Here is a 27,600-nt window from a genome sequence, read left to right as displayed (position 1 = left end):
AACATCGTAGATGCCTTACTATAATGATACGTGTCAGAGAGGCGGACGCCATAATGTATTGTACACTTGGAGTTTTCTCGCTTGCTGGGAGTTGACCCTTGATGTTCATTGATGTCCATTTTTCTCTTTGTGTATTGTAGATGAGCGTGAGGCTGTCCAAAAGAAAACCTTCACAAAATGGGTGAATTCACACCTGGCCCGAGTGTCCTGCAGGATTACAGATTTGTACGCGGACCTCCGAGATGGGCGGATGCTTATCAAACTGCTGGAGGTCCTCTCCGGAGAAAGACTTGTAAGTGACTACCTTGCAGTAAGCTGGCATGGTCAGCCATGCTGTGTAACTCATTTCTACACTGTAGTGGATGGCTCAGTTCACATGGGGTTATCGGGAGCTTCATTTCCTTCCCCTGCTCAGCACACAGGAATCCGAGGTGTGGCGGTTTCTTACTACAGTCATGGCCAAAAGTATTGAGAATGAGACGAATAGTAATTTTTCCAAAGTTTACTGCTTCATTTTTTGTAATGGCAATTTGCATATACTCCTGAATGTCAAAGAGTGATCAGCTTAACAGCAATTACTGTATTTGCAAAGTCAATATTTGCCCAGAAAATGAACTTTAACCCCCAAAACACATTTCAACATCACTGCAGTCCTGCCTTAAAAGGAGCAGCTAACATCGTTTTAGTGATTGATCCATTAACACAGGTGTGGGTGTTGATGAGGACAGGGCTGGCGATCAATCAGTCATGATTAAGTAAGAATGACATCACTGGACACTTTAAAAGGAGGCTGGTTCTTGGTATCATTGTTTCTCTTCAGTTAACCATGGTTATCTCTAAAGAAACACGTGCAGCCATCATTGCACTGCACAAAAATGGCCTAACAGGGAAGAGTATCGCAGCTACAAAGATTGCACCTCAGTCAACAATCTATCGCATCATCAAGAACTTCAAGGAGAGAGCTTCCATTGTTGTCAAAAAGGCTCCAGGGCGCCCAAGAAAGACCAGCAAGCGCCAGGACCGTATCTTAAAACTGTTTCAGCTGCGGGATCGGACTACCAGCAGTGCCGAGCTTGCTCAGGAATGGCAGCAGGCTGGTGTGAGTGCTTCTGCCCGCACTGTGAGGCGGAGACTCTTTGAGCAAGGGCTGGTTTCAAGGAGGGCAGCAAAGAAGCCACTTCTCTCCAGAAAAAACATCAGGGACCGACTGATATTCTGCAAAAGGTACAGGGAGTGGACTGCTGAGGACTGGGGCAAAGTCATTTTCTCTGATGAATCCCCTTTTCGGTTGTTTGGCACATCAGGAAAACAGCTTATTTGGAGAAGAAGAGGTGAGCGCTACCACCAGTCTTGTCTCATGCCAACTGTAAAGCATCCTGAAACCATTCATGTGTGGGGTTGCTTCTCAGCCAAGGGAATCGGCTCACTCACAGTCTTGCCTAAAAACACAGCCATGAATAAAGAATGGTACCAGAATGTCCTCCAAGAGCAACTTCTCACAACCGTCCAAAGGCAGTTTGGTGCCCAACAATGCCTTTTCCAGCATGATGGAGCACCTTGCCATAAAGCAAAGGTGATAACTAAATGGCTCATGGAACAAAACATAGAGATTTTGGGTCCATGGCCTGGAAACTCCCCAGATCTTAATCCCATTGAGAACTTGTGGTCAATCATCAAGAGACGGGTGGACAAACAAAAACCAACAAATTCTGGCAAAATGCAAGCATTGATTATGCAAGAATGGACTGCTATCAGTCAGGATTTGGTCCAAAAGTTGATTGAGAGCATGCCAGGGAGAATTACAGAGGTCTTGAAGAAGAAGGGGCAACACTGCAAATATTGACTTGCTGCATTAACTCATTCTAACTGTCAATATAACCTATTGGTACTCATAATATGATTGCAATTATATTTCTGTATGTGATATAAACATCAGACAAACACTAATAAAAACCAGAGGCCAGCAGATCATGTGAAAATATAATTTTGGTGTCATTCTCAAAACTTTTGGCCATGAGTGTACACATTTTACTACTTGTTTTCTGCTATAGATGGTGGTTATATTATCTGCAGTACCATCTTCCCACCATTCATGTGTAATAAAGAGTCATTTGGAAACTTGTCATCTAAAATGTAAAGCAAAAGTTCTGCATTATCTGTAATTCTATACCAATACTAGAAACGTCATTTAGGTAATTCTGTGTTCATGCGAAACTCATCAATGGGATTTTCTAATTTGTCAGAAAACCCTTTAAATGCACAATATATATTGTTCCTCTACCAGATGACTGTGATCCAGACAGACCTGCGACTGCCCTGTGTCTCATATTAGATGTGACTATAATGATATAGCCAATAATGACCTATATTCAATATTTAAAGGGGTTGTATGGAAATTTTATAAAGCTGGTCAACAGATGGAGATGTGTTAAAATAGTTAAATACCCATCACTCACCATTCAATAGCCCGCAGCAGTGACCAAGAGTTTGGAATTTAGCGAGTTAACTTTAAAGGTGTATTCCCATCTCCAAGATCCTATCTCAATATGTACTGTGTGTAGTAATAATAATATTAGCAAATACCTCCAATAAGGGTGCTTTCACACTGCATTCTGTGTCCCCATCCGGGCATACGGCCTAAAATTCCCCGCAAAACGGGGTCTGGACGTAAGCTCTGACCTGGGCCATATACTGCAATGGTGACGGCAGAGCGAACGTTCGCTCGGACTTGCATTTTTTTTCGGGAATGTACACCCACAGGAGGTGGACACTCAGAGTCTGATGCGTTCTAAGTGTCCGCCTCCTGTGGGCGTACACTCCCGAAAATAATGCACGGCAGAGCGCACGTTTGCTCTGAAATCAAACAGTTTTCAACTCAAAACTTTATTCTAGGTGATGTAACATTTGCACATAGGACCCCTTGTTCGAAAGGAGCTTCTGAACTCTCTCGTCCATTGAATTTGTCAGGTTTTGGATGGTTTCTGCTTTAATTGTTTTGCATGAGGACAGAATACCCTCCCAGAGCTGTTGCTTAGATGTGAACTGCCTCCCGCCATCATAGACACTCCTTTTGATGATAATCCAGAGGTTCTCAATGGGGTTGAGGTCAGGGGAAAATGGGTGCCACACCATAAGTTTGTCCCCTTTTATGCCCATAGCAGCCAGAGATGCAGATGTGTTATGTGCAGCATGAGACGGGGCATTATCATGCATGAAATGATCTCGATGGTCCAGATGGATGGTGTGGAGGATGGCTGGTTGATGGACACCCCATGCAAACACTGCTACGGCTCTAACGAGGAGATGGAGTAATGTTTTGGGCTGGAATCATGGGGAGAGAGATTGTTGGCCCTTTTAGGATCCCTGAAGGGGTAAAGATGAACTCCATAATGTATGTTGAGTTTCTCAAACAGCACTTCCTTCCCTGGTTCAACAAGAAGAACCGTGCATTCCGCAGCAAGATCATTTTCATGCATGATAATGCCCCATCTCATGCTGCACATAACACATCTGCATTTCTGGCTGCTGTGGGCATAAAAAGGGACAAACTTATGGTGTGGCACCCATGCTCCCCTGAACTCAACCCCATTGAGAACCTCTGGAGCATCATCAAAAGGAGTGTCTATGATGGCGGGAGGCAGTTCACATCTAAGCAACAGCTCTGGGAGGGTATTCTGTCCTCATGCAAAACAACTGAAGCAGAAACCATCCAAAACCTGACAAATTCAATGGACGAGAGAGTTCAGAAGCTCCTTTCGAACAAGGGGTCCTATGTGCAAATGTAACATCACCTAGAATAAAGTTTTGAGTTGAAAACTGTTTGATTTCAGTTTGTAATAACCTGCTAATGCTTATAATTTCAAAAATGACCATTTTTTTGTTCTTTATTAAAATGAAAAGGTTGAAAACTCTGCTGTGCATAATAATTTGGAACATGCATTTTGAGTGCAGTTTGAGTTTTTTATTTTTTTAAAAATATACTGTTATCATAGGCAGTTTGTACAAAAACCTTTCAATTGTACTCTAATAGTTATTTGACCGGAAAATTACAATGAGTGCAATTCATATAGGTGATTTGGGAAAATCTGAGAAAATATTATTTGCATAAGAATTTGGAACACAATGTATACTGCATATACTAATTGAAGGTCTTTTCTAATATTATTATTACACCTACTACATATTGGGATAGGATCTTGGAGATGGGAATACCCCTTTAACACAAGTGGGTGGTGTGATATACACTGCTAAAAAAAATAAAGGGAACACTTAAACAACAGAATATAATTCCAAGTAAATCAAACTTCTGTGAAATCAAACTGTCTACTTAGGAAGCAACACTGATTGACAATCAATTTCACATGCTGTTGTGCAGATGGAATAGACAATATATGGAAATTATTGGCAATTATCAAGACACCCTCAATAAAGGAGTGGTTCTGCAGGTGGGGACCACAGACCACATCTCTGTGCCAATGCTTTCTGGCTGATGTTTTGGTCACTTTTGAATGTTGGTTGTGCTTTCACACTCGTGGTAGCATGAGATGGAGTCTACAACCCATAGAAGTTGCTCAGGTAGTGCAGCTCATCCAGGATGGCACATCAATGCGAGCTGTGGCAAGAAAGTTTGCGGTGTCTGTCAGCGTAGTGTCCAGAGGCTGGAGGCGCTACCAGGAGACATGCCAGTACACGAGGAGATGTGGAGTGGGCCGTAGGGCAACAACCCAGCAGCAGGACCGCTACCTCCGCCTTTGTGCAAGGAGGAACAGGAGGATCACTGCCAGAGCCCTGCAAAATGACCTCCAGCAGGCCACAAATGTGCATGTGTCTGCACAAATGGTTAGAAACCGACCCCATGAGGGTGGTATGAGGGCCCGATGTCCACAGATGGGGGTTGTGCTCACAGCCCAACACCGTGCAGGACGCTTGGCATTTGCCACAGAGCACCAGGATTGGTGAAGTTGCCACTGGCACCCTGTGCGCTTCACAGATGAAAGCAGGTTCACACTGAGCACATGTGACAGACGTGACAGAGTCTGGAGACGCCGTGGAGATCAATCTGCTGCCTGCAACATTGTTCAGCATGACCGCTTTGGCAGTGGGTCAGTAATGGTGTGAGGTGGCATTTCTTTGGAGGGCCGCACAGCCCTCCATGTGCTCGCCAGAGGTAGCCTGACTGCCATAGGTACCGAGATGAGAACCTCAGACCCCTTGTGAGACCATATGCTGCTGCGGTTGGCCCTGGGTTCCTCCTAATGCAGGACAATGCCAGACCTCATGTGTCTGGAGTGTGTCAGCAGTTCCTGCAAGATGAAGGCATTGAAGCTATGGACTGGCCCGCCCTTTGTCCAGACCTGAATCCGATTGAGCACATCTGGGACATCATGTCTCTCTCCATCCACCAACGTCACGTTGCACCACAGACTTGTCCAGGAGTTGGCGGATGCTTTAGTCCAGATCTGGGAGGAGATCCCACAGGAGACCATCCGCAACCTCATTAGGAGCATGCCCAGGCATTGTAGGGAGGTCATACAGGCACGTGGAGGCCACACACAATACTGAGCCTCATTTTGACTTGTTTTAAGGTCATTGCATCAAAGTTGGATCGGCCTGTAGTGTGTTTTCCACTTTAATTTTGGGGGTGACTCCAAATCCAGGCCTCCATTGGTAAATACATTTGATTTCCATTGATGATTTTTGTGTGATTTTGTTGTCAGCACATTCAACTTTGTACAGAACAAAGTATTCAATGAGAATATTTCATTCTTTCAGATGTAGGATGTGTTATTTGAGTGTTCCTTTTATTTTTTTAAGCAGTGTAGTTTTTACTGGGGATGGGGGTGTACTTCCCTGTGTGATGCTGACCAATCATAAGCAGGCAGCGGAATAGAAGTGCAGAAGGATCGGTGATGTCATTAGGGTCACATGACCAAATGTGGACTTTGGTCATGTGACCTGCCAGCCGCAGTGTGCTGCCTAAATAAAAACTGAAAATATATTACACAGCGCAGAAATTTGGCGCTATTCACTTACTTGGGCTGCACACTCTGGCTGGCAGAACCGGTGTACTCAGGTCATGTGACCTTAATGACATCACCGATCCTTCCGCACTTCTGTGTTGCTGCCAGCTTATGATTGGTCAGCATCACACTGAGAGAAGTGCACGCCCCCAGTGAAAACTATGATGACACCTCCTTGGACTTAAATTGCAAACATTTCATTGCTAATATCTTCCCAATGGAGAGGTGTAATAAAAAAAAAAAAATAAATTATTCCGCTTTGCAGCCATTTGTTAAATGTTGTATCCAGTTCAACATGAACAATTTGGTGAAAGATCTACTGTTACTCTGCAGGCTGCAATAGACAATTTTTAATGACACCAAATTGCAAAAATGACTTTCAGCCCCAAGAAAATGACGACCCATGCAAAACCTTTTTGTAAAAAAAAAGGCTAGTAATTATCTCCGTAATAGTAAGCATCTCCGTAATTATACTGACCTGGAGAGTCGTATTGCCAGGTTATTTTTACCGCATAGTGAACATGATAGATAAAACTAAAAAAAATTGTGCAATTGCACTTGTTTTGCAATTTCACAGCACTTGGAATTTTTTTCCAGCTTTCCAGTTAATCACATGATAAAATGTCATCAGTGTCTTCCAAAAGTACAACTCATCTTGTAAAAAACAAGTTCTCACATGGCTATGTTGGCGAAAAAATAAATAAAAGTTATGGCTCTATAAAAGAAGAAGAAAAAACGAAAACGCAAAAAAATGGAAAATGGCCATATCAGAAAGGGGTTAAATCCGGATTACCCGGCTTATTTGTGCAAGAGGCTACAGGGAGAAAGTGAAATTTTATTTTACTTACAGCAGCTCTCTTCATTGGATAGTGTCTGTGATGTTATTTTCTGGACTGTCAACCTGCACACATACACTGCATACACATGCTGCAGAGCAGGCTGTCAATCAATGTGCCAGGGAGTGATTACAGTGTGCTCACTGTGTAGTGAGCGGTGACTGTAACGGCTCTCCACACCGCCCTGATAATTGGAAGCGAGCGGCTGCAGGGAGAATAAAACCTTGTTTTTCCCTGTAGCTGCTGCTCAAGTAGCCGGCTAATCAGGATTTAAACACTATTTACCTGTAGATTAACACCATATTTGCAGGTAAATAGCGTTTCTAGACGTGACATGTTCCCTTTAAACTTGACCGCATTGTTAGCCATACTTTTCAATCACCATCTGATGAGAGCAGCGTGCAGTAAAGGTGCTGTGATCGCTCATTTGTTTACTGCAATAACCGAATATAAGCTGCCAGAAACCACACCTGTGTTCTGCTGGCAGCAAGTCTGAATTATTTATTTGTCCCTAGTTTTGTTTTTCATCCCACTGTTAGTTTGCACAGACGCCTGGCAACACTATTCTTCCTGAACCTTCTCTACCCTTCTCATACACATTCATGGATGTATTTTCAGTGGGGAGAGGGAATCAAAGCGCAAGGGCAGCACGGTGGCTCAGTTGTTAGCACTGCAGCCTTGCAGCGCTGGGGTCCTGGCTTCAAATCCCACCAAGGACAACATCTGCAAGGAGTTTGTATGTTCTCCCCATGTTTGTGTGGGTTTCCTCTGGGTTCTCCGGTTTCCTCCCTCACTCCAAAGACCTACTGATAGGGAATGTAGATTGTGAGCCCCAATGGGGACAGTGCCCATAATGTTTGTGAAGCGCTGTGGAATTAATGGCCCTATATAAGTGAGTAAAATAGATAGAACTGAATTTCAACATGGAGTTTCTAAAATGTGACGGAGCCTGAAATGCCCTGCAGATCAGAGATTGTTCAAGCCCCGAGACCCCCTCTTATCGCTCAAAACATTTTTTCACGTATGTTGCTCAGAAATTGGGAGCACACCAGAGCACTGTGTACATGTTCACGGAGGAATAGTCTGTATGACACTCGTTTTCACTTATCAGTGGGGGTCTCAGGACCCGGATCTGCGATACATTACAGGCCCTGTCATATTTTAGAATTTCCATGTTGAAATTCATCATTGCCCATTTCTTCTTTCTTTCAGAAATGTTGGGGGTAAGTCAAGAGACCCCATACACATAAGGTAGATGAACAGTCTGTTATGTGTATCTGCTTCTTTACCAAGTATCTTCAGCTCGGCACATCTTTACTTTTCAGTTTCTTCTTGCTACAGCAAAGTTCCGGTTCTCTGGAATGGCTTCTTGTTATGTATTTGGATAATTAGTGGAGATAATTTTGTCCTTCAGATCTTATGAAGAAGCCTTGTTCTGTAATGTAGGGTCTGACCGGTCATTACAAGCTCCGAGTGAAAGGGACATTGTTCATTGTGTACTAACAAACATCTATTCTGCCCATATGTCCAGATAATGTGTGGCTCCAGAGACACATGATCGATTCTGCACAGAACCCGCAATGACTGCAGAACTCCCCTCTCCTACACCACCTATTAGTCCAGCAGTGGAAAAGGTTCATGTCCTCCTAAAGGAGAGGGCTACCTTGTACAACCAGCAATTTTTGAGAGTTGTTTTCCTGGATCACTATGCAACAGGAATGCATTGTGAAAGATAGCGCTGTTATCAGTGGGTGTGTAAATGTCTACACAATGAATGCATTATTCATCATCCCGAGACACACACGGAAGTTGGGTCCTTCAGATCTCCGACTGACTAGAAAATTGATAGGTGGATTGTCACTGGTTGCTACAGGAATCAAGTTGAGTAACGTTGGAGGTAACTGTTCTCTTACGGATCCTTGGTAATGACTTGTGCTCTGGTTCAGAGCTGCACGGTGGCGGTACCAAGTCGCCCATGATAACTCATTAAGAACAGGCAATTTTTGTTTGCAAATTATTTTTCCTCCAAGAACCAAAACTTTTTTTTCCCCTTTCAACAAGGCTATATGAGGGCTCGTTTGTGGCTGACAAGTTGTCATTTTCATTAACACTTTTACCATCTATTATACTGAAAATAATTCGGAATGGAGGTGAAATGGTAAAAAAAAACACTCAATTCTGCCATTTTTTGTGTTTTGGATTTTGTTTTTACAATGGTCTCTTGGAACATGATGTTTCAGGGCAGTACGATTATGGCGAATCCAAGCCTGTATATTTTATTTTTCTTCTTACCTTTCGGATGGAGCAGGAGCCGGTGTTTGTATGCATTGTTTTGTTTTTCATATTTAAACTTCTTTTTTCTTTTTTTTTTTTTTTTTAATTTTCATTTTTTTAATTTTCATTTTTTTAATCTTGCTAAAGCCCTTGGCCCTGAAATTATTTGAACACTTGTAGTATATATTGCAATACGTCAGCATGTAAAAGTACCCATCTCTTATTAAGGACTTCACTGGAGCACCAAGACATTAGTAATGGGGTCTTTGGCAGGCTTCTGGGTGCCATGGCAGCCTGTGGCATCAGAAAAGACTCCCCATCGGCATCTCGCCATGTTTCTAATCTTTTCCATCGAGTTACATTACCAAAGCCTTGAAGAGTGTCTATTTGGCCTCTGCTGGGCTGATATACATTGTCATACTGCAGCCTTCCCCACGGTGTATATACAGAGCAATATCACAGTTTTTGTCAGAGGTATATATCCAGGGCCTTACCTCAGGATGCTCGGCTGAACCAAACACTCCTCTATATGGGGGATTTTTTTCCAAATTATAGGACCTTTTAATGTGTATTACCCTCAAAGTTCACCTCTCAGCAGTATCAAGGGGCCACAGTTCTCGCTGGAGGGTCATGGCACGTTCATTGTTTGCCCAGACGTATTAGCTTGGCTTGTATTGCTCGCAGCAGTATTCATTGGCCCTGCTGGTCTCAGGGATTGGAAGTCCACCAATAACACACATTCATGAGTTATTATCTTTTTCTCACCCCCATCCTCCTCCCGTAGACCCCCTTTAACGGTCCTCTTTGTCTATCGCCATCTAAAGCCAAGGCTGACAAGATTGATGGACTATGAAGCCTTGGCTTCCTTCCTCTCCTTTGGCTCATCGTTTTAAGAAGCTCTATGGTTTATTACTAGTGATGATAAATAATAAAAGCTAAAAAAAACTGAGCAAATTCTGTGAAAAAAACAAAACTATTCCAGGAAATGTAGATTTGTTTCTGTTTTGTGTAGAAACTACATAGGATGCATACTGTGAAAGTGTGCCGCGATATTGTGCTGTGACCTGCCGCTCGAGGGATCCCAGATTTATTGATGTCCTGCTATTAGTCTGGGCTGGGAATAATTATCTTCTGTGAATCCAATCACAACTGGAAGGTTTCCAGTTTGGCTTACCAGCCTATTGCATAAACACATCTGCACTTATCTTTCATTTGTGTGAGTTTTTACATTAGACCCAGCCATCATTTTGTATATTTTTATGTAGATTTATTGCCGCCATGCCCAATACACATACTTTATTCTCTGGCTTTTTTTCTTTTTTTTTTTAAAATACAGCCTAAACCCACCAAGGGAAGAATGCGTATCCATTGTCTGGAGAATGTTGATAAAGCTTTGCAGTTCTTGAAAGAGCAAAGAGTCCATCTAGAGAACATGGGATCCCATGACATTGTCGATGGAAACCACAGACTGACGCTGGGCCTTATATGGACCATCATCCTCCGGTTCCAGGTAAGATCGATCATGGGGCTTCTTCTCCACAAACACATACTTCAGTTCTGCTAATGCTGATTGAAGTCCGCAGATATCCACTGCCGCTCCATTCATCCCCTATGGGACAGCTGGAGAAAGCAAGTGCAGCTCTTTGGCAGTCCCATAGAAACTGAATGGAGCGGTGGGTACACGTGCACTCCATACTAACAGGGATAAGGGCCCCATTTTGGTGATCATTGGGGATACCCACAGATTGTGAAGTTGTCATGTATCCTATGGATAGGGGATATTTTTTTCCAATTACAATACCCTTTAAGATATTATTGACATCAGTGACTGACTGCTGCCCAAGAGATCATGGCGCTGTCCACAAGAGACGGGCAAAAAAACGATGTCGCTGTTCCTTCCTTCCAGGTCATTCACTAGGTTGTGTTCATATGAGCGAGGTGGGAGAAACTGAGGCAGCCACGGTCTGCAATGATCACTTGATTGCTGGGTGATCATTCACTTGACCATACTGCTAGGATTACTTAAAAAAAATAAAATCATAAAATAAATTAAAAATATTAAAAAAAAGTACAGTACGGACCAAAAGTTTGGACACACCTTGTCATTTAAAGATTTTTCTGTATTTTCATGACTATTAAAATTGTACATTCACACTGAAGGCATCAAAACTATGAATTAACACATGTGGAATTATATACTTAACAAAAAAGTGTGAAACTATGTCTTATATTCTAGGTTCTTCAAAGTAACCACCTTTTGCTTTGATGACTACTTTGCACACTCTTGGCATTCTCTTGATGAGCTTCAAGAGGTAGTCACCGGAAATGGTCTTCCAACAATCTTGAAGGAGTTCCCAGAGATGCTTAGCACTTGTTGGCCCTTTTGCCTTCACTCTGCGGTCCAGCTCACCCCAAACCATCTTGATTGGGTTCAGGTCTGGTGACTATGGAGGCCAGATCATCTGGTGTAGCACCCCATCACTCTCCCTCTTGGTCAAATAGCCCTTACACAGCCTGGAGGTGTGTTTGGGGTCATTGTCCTGTTGAAAAATAAATGATGGTCCAACTAAACGCAAACCGGATGGAATAGCATGCCGCTGCAAGATGCTGTGGTATCCATGCTGGTTCAGTATGCCTTCAATTTTGAATAAATCCCCAACAGTGTCACCAGCAAAGCACCCCCGCACCATCACACCTCCTCCTCCTCCATGCTTCACGGTGGGAACCAGGCATGTAGAGTCCATCCGTTCACCTTTTCTGCGTCGCACAAAGACACGGTGGTTGGAACCAAGATCTCAAATTTGGACTCATCAGACCAAAGCACAGATTTCCAATGGTCTAATGTCCATTCCTTGTGTTCTTTAGCCCAAACAAGCCTCTTCTGCTTGTTGCCTGTCCTTAGCAGTGGTTTCCTAGCAGCTATTTTACCATGAAGGCCTGCTGCACAAAGTCTCCTCTTAACAGTTGTTGAAGAGATGTGTCTGCTGCTAGAACTCTGTGTGGCATTGACCTGGTCTCTAATCTGAGCTGCTGTTAATCTGCGATTTCTGAGGCTGGTGACTCTGATAAACTTATCCTCAGAAGCAGAGGTGACTCTTGGTCTTCCTTTCCTGGGGCGGTCCTCATGTGAGCCAGTTTCTTTGTAGCGCTTGATGGTTTTTGCAACTGCACTTGGGAACACTTTCAAAGTTTTCCCAATTTTTCGCACTGTCTGACCTTCATTTCTTAAAGTAATGATGGCCACTCGTTTTTCTTTACTTAGCTGCTTTTTTCTTGCCATAATACAAATTCTAACAGTTTATTCAGTAGGACTATCAGCTGTGTATCAACCTGACTTCTGCACAACACAACTGATGGTCCCAACCCCATTTATAAGGCAAGAAACCCCATTTATTAAACCTGACAGGGCACACCTGTGAAGTGAAAACCATTTCCAGTGACTACCTCTTGAAGCGCATCAAGAGAATGCCAAGAGTGTGCAAAGCAGTCATCAAAGCAAAAGGTGGCTACTTTGAAGAACCTAGAATATAAGACATATTTTCATTTGTTTCACACTTTTTTGTTAAGTATATAATTCCACATGTCTTAATTCATAGTTTTGATGCCTTCAGTGTGAATGTACAATCTTCATAGTCATGTACATTCAGAAAAATCTTTAAATGAGGTGTCCAAACTTTTGGTCTGTGCTGTATATACACCCACCAGCCATATACAAAGCTCGGCCTGCAGTGTAGCGACCATAACTAGGGCATATGATGTCTACATAACCCACGCAAAATAACTGAAAGCATTCAATTTACTAAAAAAAAATTTGACCTTGAAAAATGTGATTATTTTTTTTTAAAACAAGTCAATATTGCTTAAAGTAAAAAAACTGCTGCTGGATTAAAAAAAAACGAAAACATTACGTCCCACTAGGCATGAAAAAAAAGCGCAAAATTCACTTTTTAATAACCTAAAAAAAGTTATAGCAGTTTGATCAGTATATGCCAAAAAATCAGGAAAATAGTTTTGTCATTACGACACATAACATTGGTGTTAAGGGTCTGGTATGATACTGCCTGCGGTCTGCACCTATTACTTTTAGGCCAGATGTTCTCACGCTGATATGGTTTTGCTTTCCTATGTTTGTGAACCTTGAATTTCTTTTCACCCATCTGGTAACAAGTGAGCATAAAGCGTCGGGCCACCTGATGGCCATGTGCCGGCGTCCGCTGACTGAATGCCCTTTGTCTCTGCTAGATTCAAGATATTAGTGTAGAAACGGAGGACAACAAGGAGAAGAAATCTGCTAAGGATGCTCTGCTTCTATGGTGCCAGATGAAGACAGCTGGGTGAGTAGAGATTAAAGGATTAACTCAAAAGATCTTCTTACAGAGTTTAGAGTTTTCACAAAAACAATTGCGCTGGCTACAAACATGTCCCCCATAACTGGATTACTGCAATGCAAATAAATGACTGTATTCTCTGTCAAATAACCGGGATTGTGGGGATGTGAGGAAATATGCATACATTAGGCGGGTTCACTTACTAATCCAGTGTGTGTGGCTGGTTTCAGAACTATCCCTCGCACATGAACCATCTCTTAGAGATATGCAGATTACTAGTAACACTATATTGCCTCAGTAGCTGGCCAGACAACATAGCAAAGGAATTTACTAGTTGCAAATAACCCTAGAGTTTTTTCTATTGCTGTCTATAGAAATGGACCACCACAAATGATAAGCATCTAACAAGTTGTGTGCGCCTCGCCACACATCTTAATTCAGTAACATCAGTGGTTCGCAAAAATGTAGCATCTTTTACAAATCAATTTGCACCATTATTCTGGCGTAATCTCTTTAATGAATCGGGGCTATAACGTTTATACAGTAATTACCGAACGTCGTCTTTATTTTATTTATCGTACTGTATAGCGCCATTAATTCCACAGCGCTTTACAGACCTCATCACTGTCCCCATTGGGGCTCACAATCTATATTCACTATCAGTATGTCTTTTGAGTGTGGTAGGAAATCGGAGAACCCGGAGGAAACCCACGCAAACACAGGGAGAACATGTAAATTCCTTGCAGATGTTATCTTTGCTGGGATTTAAACCCGGGACCCCAGCGCTGCAAGGCAGCAGTGCTAACCACTGAGCTACTGTGGTGCATCACTAGTTTATATTTGACCATAAACCTGTCTGAAGATGCATAACTAGTCAGCAGCCGTATCTTGGGGTGGTGATGTGTGAGGAGTCTACAGACCACCTACCCGCATAAAGTTTCTTTAGTCATGTGGTATTTAAAGGGAACCTGTCACTATTCATGCTACCCAAACCACAGGCAGCTTGATTCAGGGCCTGGCTGCATGATTGCACACAGGTGTGTTGTACTCTTCAGCACTCCGATGATTCAGAGAAAGCATAGTTTTAAGAGCCGTCCAGGACTATAGATATCGATGTGACTGGAACCAGCCGGCTTCTCCCCACACTACTCCAGTTGATCAGTTTGTCTCCCTGTCTACCAGCACGGGAGAGACCTGTCAATCAACTAGAGCGGTGCTGGGAGGAGCCGGCCAAGGCGGCGCCAGTTCCAGTCACATCTATTTCTATAGTCCCAGACGGCTCTTAAAACTGTCTTCTCTAAAACATTGGCACGTTTCAGAGTAAAACATGCCAGTCTGTCTTATTCTATATTTCCTGATGTTAGAGCTCACATTATTCTTATTACTGGCTTGCTATTAGCGGTATTGTATTCATATGATTTGTTACACTATATAATTGCACTTTATGCTTTGTGGACTTACTTTTAGTATTGGGCAGGGACCCTTGCTCATAAGAGGTAGGGGGTTGTTCTGGCCACTTACTGTGATCTGGTTTGAGTGTGGTGTAAGCACATTTTGGTGTTTTGTGTGTTTTTTTTGTTAAAGTGGTTTTGTGTTTGTGGGTATCTTTTGTTTTTGAACCTTAAGAAAATTGTATTTTGAATGATGCCCACTAGGGTGCACTGATATTAGTGATACAGTATAGAGCATATTCAGCTTCTGTAGTCTCTGGGCATATCCTCTTATATTTTGTGGATCCAACCCTTGACAATAATATTGTTTGGCTAGTAGAAGCCTTAAATCCGTTATACTTTAATTCACCTAGCTTCCTTTTTTTTTCTTTTTTTTTTTTTTAGTTCTGGCCAGTAATGTTGGTTATTGTTGCTGCTTTTGGTTTTTATGGCTTTGAACAATTAGAAAATGTTGTGATGGGGCGAATTGAAGCACAGTTCAATATTGTGTGTTCGTGTAATAAGGGCTATATTGTTGCGTTTACGGCCATCTTGATATGAAGAACTAATGCAAATTGACATCTTATCTTGCGTCTAGTCTACATATTATCAGCTATTCTGTTTTACAATCTAAATTGTACTGTCACAGACCCCAGAAGTGATGACATTAAGGTGCCCATATACGAAAGATGCATGTTGGCCAAGCCCATTAATTTTGGCAGGCCTGGCCGACTATCCCCCAATGACATGTTGGGGGGGGGGGGGGAGGATCGAGCATGCTGTATTTGAGGTGTCTGACCGAAGCTTATTTCCTTCCCCAATGATGAGGCATAAATGTGTAGGGGAAATTGGGAAGAATAGTGGTCGGATGATCTAGCGTATGGGGAGGTACTCTTATGGAAAATATGTCTTACTAGTAACTTGTAAATGGAGTAGTGACCCCAGTTTTATTCTACATGGTACATTGTCCTTAAAATGACCAGTCGATGTTTTGGATTGGATTCTTATAAATGTGTTTGTGTTGCAGGTATCCAAATGTGAATATTCATAACTTTACAACCAGCTGGAGAGACGGCATGGCATTCAATGCACTCATTCATAAACACCGGTAAGGAGAGACCATGCTTTAGATTTGACAATTTTAAATAAGTAAAAAGTTATAGACAAAATTTTGCATTAATTTAGATCAACCAAAATTCCTGCAATATTTCATTTTACAGTTCGGTGCTTTTTACAATGTTTCTGCATACTAATATACTTGTCGCTTTATCCACCCAATGTCGTTCTTTATGACAGAATGCAATCTAGTCTTTAAAAGGCCCTTCAACAGGACTACACTCAAATCTTTTACCGTTCACCCATAGGAATTTCATAAAAGATTTAAACTGTAAAATATAATTATACTTCATGTCCCTAAGCGGCCTCATCTAAACAGCAGACCTGCATGTCTGCCTCATATAGGCATGATTCTCCCCTCTTACCATTAAGTAATGTAATTTTACCTACAATTTAACAGATTGATCCTGTTATTATCCAATGTTGACCATTTTAACTTGCTAAAATCTAATATATTACATTTACACTGAATATATTACATAGTTACATAGTTTATAAGGACGAAAAAAGACAAGCGTCCATCCAGTTCAGCCTATTTCTTGTGCACTGCAGCTATTCCGCAGCGTTGATCCAGGGGAAGGCAAAAAAAAAACATGCGGTATAGGCCAATTTACATCATTGAGGAAAAATTCACTTCTCCTTATTGTATTTCAAGGTCTCCTGAATTCTAGATACATGTATTCCCCATGAAATAACAATTATGGAACAACATCTCTTAGGAGAAGTCTATTACGTCCCTCTATTATTCCTCCTGGAAGTGTATAAATACATAGACAACTGGATGGTTACCCTTTGCCGATGTTATTACACACAGTGTGGGCCGGGTTAGGGCATTGACCCCAGGACTTTCAAGAAGTTTACTTTTTTCAGTTTGTACTGTTTTATGCTGTTCTGTTTAGTCTACATTTATAAAGGAGAGAGATATTGGAAGCAATCATTTTTGGTTGTCAAATGTGATCTCCCCACCTGTATTAAAGGGAATCTCTTAGCAGGTTTTTGCTATGTAATCGGAAGACAGCAGGAGATAGAGGCTGAGACACCGAATTCAGGGATCTGTCACTTGTCAAAGTTGTTTACTAAGGCTGTGTGCCCACGATGCGTTTTTTAAGCTTTTCCGCAGCGGCAAAAAAGCTGCAGAAACGCTTAAACGCTTGGTAGAAGGCCTGCCATGGTCCCCAATGATAATCTGCATGTGCTGTGCACATGCTGCAGAAATTTCCGATGCGGATTATCATTGCGGAAAAAAAACGCAGCACTACCAATTATTTTGCTTAAGTGCTGCTTTTTTGCCACCATTGACTTGCATTGGAACGCATGGATTATTCATCACTGCGTCGGTAGATGCGCATTCCATGCGTTTCAATGTGCGGATGGTACCCGGGTGTGGAGGACAGGAGACTCTCCTCCGGACCCGGGTACCATAGAACCTGTAAAAAAAAGAATAAAATAAAAAATAAATGCTATATTTACCTTCTGACGGCCCCCGCTGCGCTCGTCCTCCCTTGCCGGCAGATCGCGGTGGACTGAAGGACCTGCACTGACGTCATAGTCATGTGACAGCATGTCAATCAGTGCAGTGTACCGTGATTTGCCGGCAAGGGATAACGGAGCGAATAAAGACTGCGGGGGCCATCGGAAGGTAAGTGTAGATTTATTTTTTTATTTTTAACCATTCTTTTACGGTCACACTATATAAATCCATGCCGGTTGCATGGATTTATATAGTGTGACCAAGTTGACAAGCACTGTCCAAGTGATGCTAAAATCGCTTGGAAAGCGCTTGTCAACCCGCATGCGGAAATGCATGTGAAGAACGCTTCACATCCGCATGTCCCTGGCAGGAAATACACATGTACAATCCGCATGTACAATCCACATGTGTTTTTTCTGCCAGGGAGATGCAGAAACGCTCAAAAAAAATCCGGAGCATTTCTGCATCGTGGGCACATAGCCTAACTGTGAAAGATTTATCACAGAGATTAAGCACCTCACGGTCTATGGACTTTGTATATACAGAGCCTGGTGTAGGCGGGGTTAGCTGTGGTGTGGGTGGGGGTAGCTTCCTCAGCTCTGCTTCATTCTAAATCTAAAAATCCTGATTGTATCAGAACTGCTGCACCCAGTAATCTTAAATGATACATCATTGGATTCGGCTTCTCTTTGCCTACATTACGCTGCTCTCAGATGAGGTAGTAAAAACCTGTTGACGGATTCCCTTTAAGTGTGGCTTACAGTCTTTCAGAGATTATTAAAAAAATACTCCGTTACCCTGCAAAAAAAAGTACCTCTAACACTGTTACCAAACTCTGCGCTGCTTATTAATATCACAAATTTAGGACTGTCTAAGTACTTGGGTATATGTACCCCTGATTGAGAAGCTAGACTCCACGAGGCCAGTGAAGACCCCACTACACGAGTTTGTCCTCAGCAGTTCTCCACCGATCTCCATGAGCCTCCACAACAAAATCTGAGGAGGTTGTGTAAAAGGGGTCTCTCCATTAACTACACAATTTACATGATAAATGTATGTAAACTTACAGCCTTCCAGTGCTGACTAACATGCAGGAATGTATAAATCAGTGAGGTGTGCCCCATACTTGTAAAGGGTTTCTGGCTCAATTTACTAAGAAAACAGACATTTAGGGAGAAATGACAGGAATTACAGCAAAAATGAATGATTCGCATTTGTGGACTAGTTAGTAGTAATTGTAAATGGATCAGGGAAGTGCGAAGTTCATCAATGTGGTAAACTGGGAGCTCTGGTCTATGCAGTCATAGCAAAAAGGAATTTTCCTAATTGGTTCCTCCCGTCAGTATATCTGTAGGCTGTTCAGTCAGGGTTAAAGGCTTTTAGAGACAGACGTTCATTATGTGCCAGGAAATATCCGTTATCCCGCTATTCACTACGCTATTCATTCTTGTTATTTATCTCCAATAATTTTGCCACCATGGTCTTTATAATTTAAACCACTTGTCCAGAGTCCAAGCAAAACAGTCTAGATTAGAAGCTGATTGTCAGGATGTCGGCCTGTAATGAAATTTATACTCCGAAAAATGTGGTTTTTCCTTGTATTTGTAAAGCACATAGATATTGTGTGACATTGTATTTTTTTATTCATTGTAAGCATCGCCATGAGTTTTTATTCTAGTGCAGTTTGTGGTTCAGTTTTCTAGAAATCCCATTATCCATTTCATGAGAACAAGAATAATGTACAAATTCTATGTTTGAGTGCTGGTCAGGTCCAGGCCGCTGGGCTTGGCACTGTGAGACGGTGTCATGGTGCGTTTCATTATCATTTGGTGTTGTGACTTGTCTTCACAAATGTCATGAACTGTTCTCCACCCAGGCCGGATCTGATTGATTTTGACAAGTTGAAGAAGTCCAATGCACACTACAATCTTCAGAATGCCTTCAACCTTGCGGAGCAGCACCTCGGGCTCACCAAGCTTCTGGACCCTGAAGGTGAGCAGCATAAAAGTACCGGCTGGTTCTAGGAGACTTCATCACCACAAAGATCTCCTTAAATGATGGCATCTAGAAGGTGCCCTTACAAGTCCTACTGGGTGTCCCTGGTAAGTGAGTGCAGTTCCCACTGCTGGTTGTCTCCTGATTGTCTCCATGGCTACTTCCTGCAAGAAAGATGCTTAGAAGTCCATCATTCCCCTTTGGGTTTATGCACACTATGTATTTTTCAGGTGGATTAGGCCTAGAAAAGCGCTAGGAAAAAAAAGGCTTCAAAGAATGAACATAATGCACAGCAGTGTAAAAACAACTTGCTGTGCACATTTCGTCTTTTGTTACCTCTTTTTAACCACTTCATATTTCGAAAGCTGAGAATCTGTTATAAGTTGTACCATGTTTGTACCGGTTTCATGTTCACTCTTGGAAGCCATTGTCTGTTTTCAAGTTATTAAGAAAAAGACGCCGAAAAAATGCTAAATAGACGCTTCAGATAAAACACTGATGGTGTATTTTCGCAGTTTGAGCCTGCAGACATCCACCTTCCCCCTCCTTTTGATAATCCATTGTACAGATAGTAGAAAGGGTCAAATGTAAGAGTAACACAGCAGTCTGACTACACATGGGCAGTCTGTATCCATAGGGACCCATAGGTCTGCGGAGGAGCTGTGAGCAGAAACAATAGAATACTTTTAAAGGAAACCTGTCGTGTTGAACATGCAGTCCAGTCGGTGGGAGCATGTTGTGGAGCAGAAGAGCTGAGCACATTGATATATCATTTTGTGGGAAAATACTTGCTACAACTTAAAGTTTAAAAGCATATTAATAAATTCATGCTTGTTCTGGGTTTGGGAGTCCAGGGGTCCGGCCTACTCTGCCGTTGACAGCTGTTTTTGTAGGCACACCGATACAGGGAAGTCTTAAGGCCCCGTCACACTAAGCGATGCAGCAGCGATCCCGACAATGATACGACCTGTCAGGGATCGTTGCTGCATCGCTAATACATCGCTGGTGAGCTGTCAAACAGGCAGGCTCACCAGCGATGAGGGAAGCAGCGACATCGTCCACGATGTCTTGCTCCCGGTTACCAGCCTGCTGCTGAAGCAGGAGCAGGCTGGTAACTATGGTAAACATCGGGTTACTAGGGGCACGCGCGCACTTGGTAACCCGATGTTTATCATGGATACGACTCTGCTAAGGTGAACGGTAACCTCCCGCGCACCGTAGCAGAGTGGTATCCATGGTAAACAGCGGGTTACTAAGTGCGCGCGTGCCCCTAGTAACCCGATGTTTACCATAGTTACCAGCCTGATCGCTGCTCCCGCTGGTCACACACAGCGATGTGTGCTGACCAGCGGGAGGGCAACGACCAAAAAATGGTCCAGGACACTTTGCAGCGATCAGCAACCTCACAGCAGGGGCCTGATCGCTGCAAAGTGTCACACATAGTGACATCGCTGGTGAGGTCGCTGTTGCGTCACCAAAACCGTGACACAGCAGCGATCTCGCTAGCGATATCGCTATGTGAGATGGGGGCTTTAGATCACCCACTGGACACTTGACACCCAGAAGGAGCTGGAATACAAATGCATGATTTACAAAATATACTAATTTCCTGCTTAATCTATGTATCAATTTTCTCAGCACCTTCTCTGTAATATGGAGAAAAAGATTGGACTTTGTGTTAAATGTGACAGATTTCCAGAATTCCAAAGTTGATTTAATTTGTTTTTCCCCATAGGTGCAGTGCGCTGTGGAAAGGTTTAGCCTATGTTTATATTAGGAGGTGATTTTAATCCTCAAGAAGAGAAGTATATGCTTACATGATGTAGACTTTATCAAATCTTTATTCCTTATAATGTAACCTTGTCGCCGAGTCAAAATAGTTAGTTAGTTGAGGCCTTTTTTGAACTTTTTATGCTTTTATTTCAGATATCAGCGTGGATCATCCTGATGAAAAATCCATCATCACTTATGTCGTCACATACTATCATTATTTCTCAAAAATGAAGGCTTTAGCCGTGGAAGGAAAACGTATTGGAAAAGTACGTACTGTGTTACAATGCAACTTTATTTTTTTTTATTTGTTCATAAAGTAGTTTGCGGAGATCTCGATTAAAGAGGTTGTCCAGGACTTTAACATTGATGGCCTTAGGGTGTTAATCGATTGCGGTTCGACACCCGGCACGAAGATAAGGTGTTTCCAGTGTCATTGGCAGCTGGTAGTCCTCCGTTACGGAGCTGCAGCTCAGTCGAGAGAATAGTGGCCACGGTCTTGTGCTGCCGCCCTATTGATTGGAATAGGAGGTGTATGTACAGTACCCGTCACTGGAACTGTGTATCTCCGGCCACTGCCGATACCGGGTATAATGACCAGAACATGTAAACCCGATCTAATTGATGTAGCATATGTTACCAAATCTCACCATTATTAGGGCACTCTGACTTATATGATAAAGAATTTGTCCTGTATGGGATATAAAAACGGTCAGATTTTTGGATATTGTATCGATTTTATATTTATTCATGAATCCTAAATGGCCAAAGTGTTCATGTCTCTAAATCCCACTATTCCCGGTTTGTCACAAACGTCTTACTGTTACTATAACTTTCCTTGTTTGTTATTGCTGCCAGCTCCATGTTGTTGGCTTTTCTGCTCTTTATTCCAAACTGGAAAGACCAGTTTAATTTCCTTGAGTCAAACTCTGTTATACTGTGTGTAAAATTCCACCAGTTTTGTTTAATAGCAATAGTTTTAGATTATATAATAGCTTGTTAGTATTTTTCTTGTAAGTTATAGCTGTCAGCATACCTCATGTCATTGTCCTTGAGTCTTGTCACCTAGAAGAATTTACAGAAGGAATTCTTCCCTCCACCGCAGATAAAAAGTTGTAAGGAGTTTGTGAAATGTTCTAACAATTTCCCCTGTATTTACAGGTGCTAGACAATGCCATCGAAACCGAAAAGATGATTGAAAAGTATGAATCCCTAGCCTCCGACCTCCTCGAATGGATCGAGCAAACCATCATCATCCTGAACAACCGGAAATTCGCCAACTCACTGGTTGGTGTTCAGCAGCAGCTGCAGGCTTTCAACACCTACCGTACCGTGGAAAAACCACCAAAGTAAGAAGAAAAAAAGAAAAAAGCTGTGCTTTATAGGAGAATGTCTTTTTTTTCCTAATGTAAGGTCATGTTCTCACGTAGTATGAAGATTTTTTGGGGGTTTTTTTTTTCAGGCAGAAAACACAATTGTGATTTTAAGTGCTGAAATTCCAGAATTTCTACACTGAAAAACACACAAAAAGACTGCATCAAATAGCACCAAAACCACATAAAAAGGGAACTTGAGTAAAAAATTAGGATAATTAGGGCAGATTGCTAAGGCGTATTTTATATTTGCCGACATTGCTGGGAAAAAAAAACACCACCTAATTTCTGCTCTTGGGAATATATTAAACTGTAATGTATCAAATTAAACATTTATGGGAGAATAAATAATTGTCTTTTCTAACACTCAGGTGAAGTTCACACCACCATAATTTTGTATGGGAAAAAATGTACAGCACTCGGACACACCAATGTTGTTCAGATGAGCAATTTTTTTTTGACAATTGAGCTAAAAAATCACTTATTAATTTTTCTGGAACAAAATCTGATTTATTCTTTTTTTTATACGCTCGTGTGAATTTAGGCTTAGAGTAAGTCTAGACGTGGAGGATTAGCTGCAGTTTTCAAATCTGCAACGTGCCGAAATGCCACAGATTATCACCACGGGTTTCACTCCTTCAGTGTACACAGGTTGAAATCCACATTAAATCTGACATGAGAGCGGCGTCTGGACCTAGGTGTCATACAACGGTTTGCCAGGATAGAGACCTGTCGATATCGGTGGAAATAGTAACAATCGTTTTTCATTTTTATTTCATAAATAAATAGTGCCTATAAAATAAGCAACTTTGTAATATTTATTTTCAGAGAAATTAGCGTTTTTCACTTTCTGGGCTCATCTTTCAATGTTAGGAAAAGCTTTCTTCCCTCAAAATAGATTTTACCCATGGAATGAGATAGGAGATGACAGTTGGTGCTTTTAAAATTCTATGGAGAAGAGGGAGGAGCTAAAGGCCGACACACTCTGCGGCAAATTCTCCTGAAACAGCAGCTACGGTTCTCCATAGAATGTTATTAGCACCAACTGTCCTCTCGGTAATGGGAAAATCTATTTGCCCTGAGAATTTTGAGAATGATCAGTTCAGGAGGAGAGAATTGAATCCGATTTCCTTAATAAGATATATTATAGTCTTATTTTCACATCAACTATTGATTTATGAAAAAATTAAAATGACGGTTCCTCTGTAAATCTTTGCCATTTTTGAGTTCTCTATCACAATAACGGAGTTCTGACTGCTATAAAGATATGCAAAGAAATTGCCATTGCAGATAATGAAAGGCAGAGTTTGACTTTAGAAAGTTTGCACTGTAAATAAGTTGTGTATTTTCTCACAGTCATTGGTTTTTGCTTGGTTTCTGTAGATTTACAGAGAAAGGCAACTTGGAAGTGCTGCTCTTTACCATTCAGAGTAAGATGAGGGCCAACAACCAGAAAGTGTACATGCCCAGAGAGGGCAAACTCATCTCCGATATCAACAAGGTGAGTGCAGCCGCAATGTGCGAATCTGTATACAGCGGGAGAATGACTGAACTGCAGACTAGTGATGAGCAAGTGTGCTCGTTTAACCCTTTCACCGAGCACGCTCTGGTGCTTTTCGAGTATCTTTGGCGTGCTCGTATATTTTGTTGGAGTCACTGCGTCTGCATTGATTTATGGCTGTTAGACAGCTTCAACACATGCAGGGATTGCCTGTTTGTTAGGGAATCCTCACATGTGTTGAGGCTGTATAATAGCCATAAATCATGTAGACGCAGGGACTCCAACATAATATACGAGCACGCCGAAGATACTCAGAGAGCACCTGAGTGTGCTCGGTGAAGGGGTTAAACGAGCACACTCGCTCATCACTACTGCAGATATCACAATAATGGGAAAATGGTTGAAAAGTGCATGTTGTAATGGTCTGCCATAGCAATTGATCAGGTCACTGTTCTTATTTTCTAATAGTAAATAATGTTTAATTCTCATATATTCTTTCTAGTTTTGACTCTTATCCAAAATCATATTATTATTTATTATTATAGCGCAATTTATTCCTTGGCGCTTTACGTGTGAAAAAAGGGGTATACATAGCAAGTACACTTACAATAATGTTAAACAAAACGAGTCAGCGACTGGTACAGGAGGAGCGAGGACCCTGCCTGCGAGCGCTCACAATCTACAAGGGCAGAGCTGGTCGTGCAGCGGTATGGTGGAGCGAGGGTTACTGCTGGTTGTAGGCTTGTCGGAAGAGGTGGGTCTTCAGGTTCCTTTTGAAGGTTTCTACGGTAGGCGAGAGTCTGATGTGCTGGGGTAGAGAGTCCCAGAGTAAGGGGGATGCACGAGAGAAATCTTGTATGCGATTGTGGGAAGAGGAGATAAGAGGGGAGTAGAGAAGGAGATCTTGTGAGGATCGGAGGTTGCGTGCAGGTAAGTACCGGAAGACTAGGTCACAGATGCATGGAGGAGACAGGTTGTGGATGGCTTTGTATGGAAAGGTTAGGGTCTTGAGCTTGAGTCTCTGGGTTATGGGGAGTCAGTGAAGCGATTGACAGAGAGGAGAGGCCGAGGAATAGCGAGGGACAGGTGGATTAGTCTGGCAACAGAGTTTGATAGATTGCAGGGGTGCAAGAGTGTTAGAAGGGAGGCCACAGAGCAGGAGGTTGCCGTAGTCGAGGCGGGAGATGATGAGGGCGTGCACTAGTGTTTTTGCAGAGTCTTTGCTGAGGAATGTGCAGATCCGAGAGATATTTTTGAGTTGGAGTCGGCAGGAAGAGAAAGGGGCTTGGATATGTGGTTTGAAGGAGAGATGAGAGTCCAGGGTTACCCCGAGGCAGCGAGCTTGTGTTACTGGAGAGATGATGGGGTTATGAGCCAGTGTTTTAGGAGGATAACGTCTTCATTCTCTACCAGCTCCTACTGATTGACTGCTTTTACATGTCTGTGTTTTTCAATGTTGGCAATGAGAACAATCATACAATTTTAAAACCACAGTTGGGTAGGGAGGTGTAAAGACCTTTTGTCCGAAGTTGGGTCAGAGCTTGTGCCTATCTCAGCTTAGTTTCTGCACAGGCTCTTGTTGTCCCATTGCTTCATACATTAAATGGCCCTCACAAAAGATTCACATCCCTAATTCCTGGTCTTGTCAATGTCTGTGCCGAGTTTCTGAGAATGGTCCTCTGTGTCTTAGAATTGGCACTACTGCCTTGAGAAGTGTCTTTTTGGAGATAAGTTTTCTGATCTTGGATCTTTTTTTTTTTTTTTTAAAAATTCAATTTGCCCAGGCCTGGGAAAGACTGGAAAAAGCTGAACATGAGCGAGAACTGGCACTGCGAAACGAGCTGATCCGGCAGGAGAAACTGGAACAACTTGCACGAAGATTTGATCGCAAGGCAGCTATGAGAGAGACCTGGCTAAGTGAAAACCAGCGCCTGGTGTCTCAGGTACGGTCTCATGCGCAGATGCCAAACCTGTAAGAAAGGTTGGATACATAACTAATAAAGATATGATCTCATCGGTATGGTAAATAACTGAATTGCAAATTTTTTTAGCTACTTAGTAGCTATTACAGTATAACACCCTATTATTCAGCTGCTATAAAGAAACCTCAAACAGTCGGCTTTCATGTTATCTGTATTTTTTGTTTGCAGCAATGACTAATACGTTAAGTGGAACCAGCAAAGTCTTTCAGCGCACTTGCTGCTTCTTGCTGCATCTGTCGACCGACTTTTTAACTTCCACTGACTTGTATATATCTACAGCCATTGACCCTTTAAATAATAAAATGAGTGTAATTTTATGTAAGAGAGATCACTTGGTATCGGCTGTCCTGTATAGTCACCCGAGCGCTATCAACCCTGTTTGTAAGTGGTGGCCCAATGGAGTTTTCTCATAGGCTCTATTGGGTCATATGTACAGTACAGACCAAAAGTTTGGACACACCTTCTCATTTAAAGATTTTTCTTTATTTTCATGACTATGAAAATTGTACATTCACACTGAAGGCATCAAAACTATGAATTAACACATGTGAAATTATATACTTAACAAAAAAGTGTGAAACAACTGAAAATGTCTTATATTCTAGGTTCTTCAAAGTAGCCACCTTTTGCTTTGATGACTGCTTTGCACACTCTTGGCACTCTCTTGATGAGCTTCAAGTGGTAGTCACCGGAAATGGTTTTCACTTCCCAGGTGTGCCCTGTCAGGTTTAATAAGTGGGATTTCTTGCCTTATCAATGGGGTTGGGACCATCAGTTGTGTTGTGCATAAGTCTGGTGGAAACACAGCTGATAGTCCTACTGAATAGACTGTTAGCTGCTTTTTCTTGCCATAATACAAATTCTAAGTAAAGAAAAATGAGTGGTCATCATTACTTTAAGAAATGAAGTTCAGCCAGTGCGAAAAATTGGGAAAACTTTGAAAGTGTCCCCAAGTGAAGTTGCAAAAACCATCAAGCGCTACAAAGAAACTGGCTCACATGAGGACCGCCCCAGGAAAGGAAGACAAAGAGTCACCTCTGCTTCTGAGGCTAAGTTTATCCGAGTCACCAGCCTCAGAAATCGCAGGTTAACAGCAGCTCAGATTAGAGACTAGGTCAATGCCACACAGAGTTCTAGCAGCAGACACATATCTTCAACAACTGTTAAGAGGAGACTTTGTACAGCAGGCCTTCATGGTAAAATAGCTGCTAGGAAACCACTGCTAAGGACAGGCAACAAGCAGAAGAGACTTGTTTGGGCTAAAGAACACAAGGAATGGACATTAGACCAGTGGAAGTATGCTTTGGTCTGATGAGTCCAAATTTGAGATCTTTGGTTCCAACCACCGTGTCTTTGGGCGACGCAGAAAAGGTGAATGGATGGACTCTACATGCCTGGTTCCCACCGTGAAGCATGGAGGAGGAGGAGGTGTGATGGTGTGGGGGTGCTTTACTGGTGACACTGTTGGGGATTTATTCAAAATTGAAGGCATACTGAACCAGCA

General features: G+C 42.3%; 1 protein-coding gene across 2 annotated transcripts in view; it reads left to right on the top strand.

Annotated features, from left to right (window-relative positions):
• Nucleotides 1–27,600, top strand: part of SPTBN1 (spectrin beta, non-erythrocytic 1) — a 197,311-nt gene that overhangs the window by 116,176 nt on the left and 53,535 nt on the right. For both annotated transcript variants that reach the window (XM_073672298.1, XM_073672300.1), the window contains 9 exons: nucleotides 141–292; nucleotides 10,467–10,640; nucleotides 13,373–13,464; nucleotides 15,916–15,996; nucleotides 19,352–19,467; nucleotides 21,397–21,509; nucleotides 22,402–22,589; nucleotides 23,997–24,114; nucleotides 25,899–26,057. In XM_073672298.1, coding sequence (XP_073528399.1) covers nucleotides 141–292; nucleotides 10,467–10,640; nucleotides 13,373–13,464; nucleotides 15,916–15,996; nucleotides 19,352–19,467; nucleotides 21,397–21,509; nucleotides 22,402–22,589; nucleotides 23,997–24,114; nucleotides 25,899–26,057 — 1,193 coding nt within the window. The remainder of the gene's footprint in view (nucleotides 1–140; nucleotides 293–10,466; nucleotides 10,641–13,372; nucleotides 13,465–15,915; nucleotides 15,997–19,351; nucleotides 19,468–21,396; nucleotides 21,510–22,401; nucleotides 22,590–23,996; nucleotides 24,115–25,898; nucleotides 26,058–27,600) is intronic.

This window comes from Phyllobates terribilis, unplaced genomic scaffold (assembly GCF_046119375.1).
Source record: "Phyllobates terribilis strain yellow unplaced genomic scaffold, ASM4611937v1 Scaffold_3__8_contigs__length_932513732, whole genome shotgun sequence".
Lineage (NCBI taxonomy): Eukaryota > Metazoa > Chordata > Amphibia > Anura > Dendrobatidae > Phyllobates > Phyllobates terribilis.
This window is presented reverse-complemented; position numbering and strand designations above follow the sequence as displayed.